Genomic DNA, 4,646 nt, shown 5'->3' with positions numbered 1-4,646 from the left:
GGGGGGGCGTTTGAGAGCTACATTGTCACTTGAGGGTCATTTAAGAGTGTCGACCCAGTCTGTGTACTTTGGTCTTTTATATTTCGTTCGAAACAGTATTCCAAACCCTTTCTCCGTTTGTAACAAACCTTTAACAATACATGTTTGCATTGCCTTTCAATTTGTCCTAGTTGAGGTGTTGTTTGATTTTAAATTACATGCATTATGTGAATGTTTAATTTAATTTTACTTTTATTTTTATTTTCCTTTCTTTTCGTCATTTTCTTGACGGTTTGGGATTTGGAGCCTCGAAAGTCACGTAACGAAAGACTCAATGACTCTTGGTTTAGCGAAAACAGTCCAACCTAGACCTCTGATACTAAGTTTAGTTCATAAATTTCTTGGTTAAATCAAGCGTAATCATTCCACCCTAGTCCTTGTTGATTCCTACAGGCTCTATGACTTTTAAACTTTCTCGTAGAGGTCTAAAATGAATCCAGATTATAAATATAAAAATAAAAATAAAAATGTCAAAAATGGCGTTCCTACAGGCTCTTAAACTTTCTCGTAGAGGTCTAAAATGAAATCAGATTATAAAAATAAAAATAAAAATGGCGTTACCAACGGGAGGCATTCAGTGTGTTAAACTAACGTGATAACCAACTACACCACGACATCGTTGGAAGTCTCCCCAAAAGGTTAGCCAAACTATAGAGTTAAGCCTAAACTTCCTAAAGCCTAGAGAAAAGCCCATGAAAACCTATCCTACGATGAGGGCCTACAAGCTGTGCTTACCGAGCACTTTTTTACTCACCGCATTTTAGATTTCTTTTTCAAGTCTTCATTAACTGTCGCTCGAAGCGGGGGAGAGAGCTTATTAGGTACCACATATATATATTATACCTACACTGAAATCAACGTCACGATTGCATAGTATGATGCATACAAACCTACATTTTGAAATGTATCACTATCAAAGTAGCTGTATATATACCCATTGAACTTTCAATTAAATCATTCATAAAATGATTTTTGGATATACGAAAATCATATCCATTGGAAGATTAAGTAGTCATTTTATTACGGTGTGTCATCTCTTCTCAATCAAAGACACTGAATGTTTTCATCAAGGAGATGTGGGTCTTCGTAGTTTTCCTAGATCAATCGTCTCCCGTAGAGATAAGAACTTCGTGAGCCACATTTGGGATGAAATGTTTAAAGTTAGCTTTGGCAATCAGCACAATCATTGCATAACTTTTCATCCTCAGATCGACGAACAATAAGGGTAGCGCTCTCGGATCGGGCTGGAGATTATCCTTGTTTTTCCCTTTCATTGAACTCCTGTTTTGGTTGAGATCCTGCGGCATATTTCACTGTATAACAGTGTTTGGAGACCTATCATTAACACTTGATCAAATATTTGAAGTTAAACACAGTAGCAAAGCAACAAACAAATAAGATTACTGTACACACTATTCATAGTTGTTTTGTCCAGTCAAAAGGCTCCCAATCCTGTAAGAAGTTCGCCACAGCCTGCTTTTGCACCTCAACAGATTCGTATCTACGTCCCCGATGCATATCTTCCTCAGCTAGCTGTAACATGCCTCTGATCACATTGAGGCCAAAGCTGGTCTTGAAATTGTCCTCGTCATCTATCACATGCACAAACCCCTTGTTTAACCCGAATTCTACGTGGAAGTACGGAAAGTTCTCTGGGATTGATCCACGCAATCCCTTCACACTTGTATCTATCAGTTTTTTTGCATTGTGCTGGCTCCACTCTTCCTCTGCTTCATCGATAGCCTGAAATGAACTTGTTGAGATTATTATTGTTGGAAGCAAAGAAACAAATTAAGATAACTGTTTTCTGAATTTAACGCATAAAAAGCCAGGAAGTGACAAGTGTTGGAAGCTTTAAACAATTGAATCACTATGACAAGAATAAAAAAAATGAGGTTCCAGGTTTACCGAAGTCTGTTTGCAAGGAAGCCAAAACCCATGCTTTCTCTCTACCCTTGTTCACTCACACTTCCCCTCCCACAACACCCGGCACCATTACACATGTTCGTTAACCCTCCTCCACTCCTTTGCCCAACCAATGACAACCACAAAGCCACAACCCAACTGGAACTACTCAAAAAAGTAGTTACTACCGACCGGAAAACCTTCTCCTTAGCTATCGATGACCACTATAGAGGCAGTAGAGCAAGAAGAAAAGAAAGTGGACATATCTCTTCCTTACAGTTTGTACATTACATGGAAATCGTTGGTATGGCTTGAAACATCCTTCAATCTTCTCCTAAATGAACCGTGCTCATTCAAGTTCTCAAAAAACTAAGAAGTGAAGACTATGTTTTATGGGTCGAGACACTAAGAAACAAACAGTTATTTCGCATAGGTTAAACCAACTCAACAACAAGCGAAAATGAACCGTGCTCGTACATGTTTCAAAGAAATGAGAAGTGAAGACTACGTTTATGGGTCGAGAAGCTAAGCAAACAGGGTTATCACGCGAGGTTAAACCAACTCAACAACAAGCGAAAATGAAGACTTCTCATCCCACCAGGCTGGAATGCAGAATTCCGGCTGCTTTGCTGGTCAATATGGATTCTCCAAATTGGAAGATAGGCTTCCTCTAGGGCTAGGTGGTGACAAAAAAGGATGAAAAATTCTGACCGAACTTGCAGCGGCAGCAGTAGGTTTCAGTGCAGATGGGAAAGCACGCTCTAAACCCCAAACCTAAGGTTCACAATACCCTAATTGCCTTCGGAAAAACCTAGCTCTCTAATACCATATTACTGTGAGACCAAAATCTAGAACAATAGATTTCAATACATTGAGTTCAATATAGATAGAACATACATGGAAGCCCTAAACTAAGAATAGTAAAATTACAATAAAGGACAAAAGACTAATACGCTCCAATCTTCACATATACTATAACAGTGACAACCTTTGGGATAGTATGTAGAGCTATTATAATCGACCTCCATGACCTGAATCTGTTTTTCAGCAATGCCTTGGCTTGCAACTAGTAGTAAGGGAGAGAGACCATGGCATTGAGTTGCTGCCTGGGGTAGCTCTTGTTAATGTATGACCTCATCGTTATCCTCAGTTTCGGAAGGACAAACCAAGGCACTGTTACTGGGTTGAAGTAGACCAGAGGTCAACATCTCCAATCGAAGAACTTCACCTTTTCTAGGATTTTCAAATTTCAAAGAGTCGAGAAAACGGATGCCCTAAAAGGAGAGGGGATCTTGGATGGTGGACCATGGAGATTCTAATTACATGACTAGTAATCTTTTCTCCCTAGTTAACTACAACCCATTTCATGAAAATTTTATTCTGAGCTGATAACTCTTTGAAGTCATGGAAATCAAAACCACGAGTGTGTTACTTGCGTGAATTAACCTCACAAAAATATTTGTTTAATCCAATTTCAAAGCTAGTGGGCATTTTTTAAGGACACAAACACAGGGAGATTTGCAGTTCTATTGACTGCTTAGGCCATGACATCTTCAACTCATTCACAGACAGAAAAGCCAAACAGAATCGTTAATCATTCAAATCATTAAGTAGATAGTGTAACCACCATGAAGAGAAATGTGAAGGATCCTAAACGCGAAATCCATGTTGAACGAGCCATGAGTGAGCTAAAAACAAACATAGGCGTTCCAAGAGCATCATATCCCATAAAAGATGATAACAAAATCTAGAAGTAAAATCAAATAATAACAAATAGAGAAAAAAATATTCAGTTTTTAATAGTGTTTCCTCTTAAATTTTTCTTCATTCTCTCATCCGTTCTTGCAATTTCGTTCATCTTATGCACAGGATAAGAAGTTATCAAACAATGTTATATTTTAATCCAATATGATGTTTGAATGTGCACAGCACAGGTTAAGAAGCAATGTTAAAAATATGATGCAACACTTCCGATATATTGAATGCACGTCTATAAGGAAAGCAAAAAGAACAATAATAATAAATTGGAAGGATGCTGAATTGGGGGAACGAACAAAAGAAAGACATTCTCACCTTCTTAAAATATAGAGGGGCCTCTTTTGCTATTCCTTGAGGCAAAGGAATGCACTCAATCAAGCAATGGCGACGTTGTTTTGCCAAGCCCACAACTGTTTCAAGAAAAACCACATCTTTCTCTTGCTTTGCAAACATAATAATCAGACACTTCTTGAAGTTGCGAATTTCCTCCCAAACAGTTTTCTCCACACTTCTTGTGGCTGATTCATGCTGAAAAGCAAACAACTCACAATGAAATTGCTTCTGAAGAATCATGTGAGAACAAAAAGATGAGCTCATTGCAATTTTTTAGAACATGCTACAACTTTGGACAATATTTGTGCATAAAAGCTTTTTGCTCTCATGAAAATTTGGACAATTGTTCTCCACCACTTTGGACAATATTTGTGCATAAAAGCTTTTTGCTCTCATGAAAATTTGGACAATTGTTCTCCACCAAGCTCGTTAAGCATGCTCAAGAAAAGGGGGTTTCAAAATGTAAAAACATTTGCATTTTTTAAAGTTCTTTTTTAGTGATCCAACATACTGAAGTCCCTTACATGTAAAAAGAATAACAATTTCATTTCAATTAACCACAGTAGAAAACCCACAAAAACAGGATACAAAGAGAATTAGACTTTAAACTT

At 37.8% G+C, this 4,646-nt stretch overlaps 1 protein-coding gene across 2 annotated transcripts; it reads right to left on the bottom strand.

Moving 5' to 3' along the window:
• Window positions 1–888: 888 nt before the first annotated feature.
• LOC111475415 (CWF19-like protein 2) lies at window positions 889–4,323 on the bottom strand. 2 transcript variants are annotated; one of them, XM_023119883.1, is made up of 3 exons: window positions 4,018–4,323; window positions 1,453–1,782; window positions 889–1,352 (listed from the first exon to the last, which is right to left on the bottom strand). In XM_023119883.1, exons 1-2 carry the CDS (start codon window positions 4,297–4,299, stop codon window positions 1,456–1,458), a joined length of 609 nt encoding a protein of 202 aa, XP_022975651.1. In that variant the 5' UTR covers window positions 4,300–4,323; the 3' UTR covers window positions 889–1,352; window positions 1,453–1,455. The 2 variants fall into 2 exon arrangements, with proteins under 2 accessions (XP_022975651.1, XP_022975650.1); XM_023119882.1 differs by having other exon boundaries at window positions 889–1,374; window positions 4,018–4,320.
• Window positions 4,324–4,646: the final 323 nt, after the last annotated feature.

This window comes from Cucurbita maxima, unplaced genomic scaffold (assembly GCF_002738345.1).
Source record: "Cucurbita maxima cultivar Rimu unplaced genomic scaffold, Cmax_1.0 Cma_Scf01521, whole genome shotgun sequence".
Lineage (NCBI taxonomy): Eukaryota > Viridiplantae > Streptophyta > Magnoliopsida > Cucurbitales > Cucurbitaceae > Cucurbita > Cucurbita maxima.
The sequence above is the reverse complement of the archived record's forward strand: the minus strand, read 5'-3'. Positions and strand labels throughout refer to the sequence as shown.

What these genes read in the sequence shown, in the direction of transcription:
- LOC111475415 (XM_023119883.1), bottom strand. Translation starts at nt 4,299, where the DNA reads ATGAGCTCATCTTTTTGTTCTCACATGATTCTTCAGAAGCAATTTCAT. An exon ending in CCCCTCTATATTTTAAGAAG is followed by an intron (nt 1,783 to 4,017) that starts GTGAGAATGTCT and finishes AGTTCATTTCAG; the next exon opens with GCTATCGATGAAGCAGAGGA.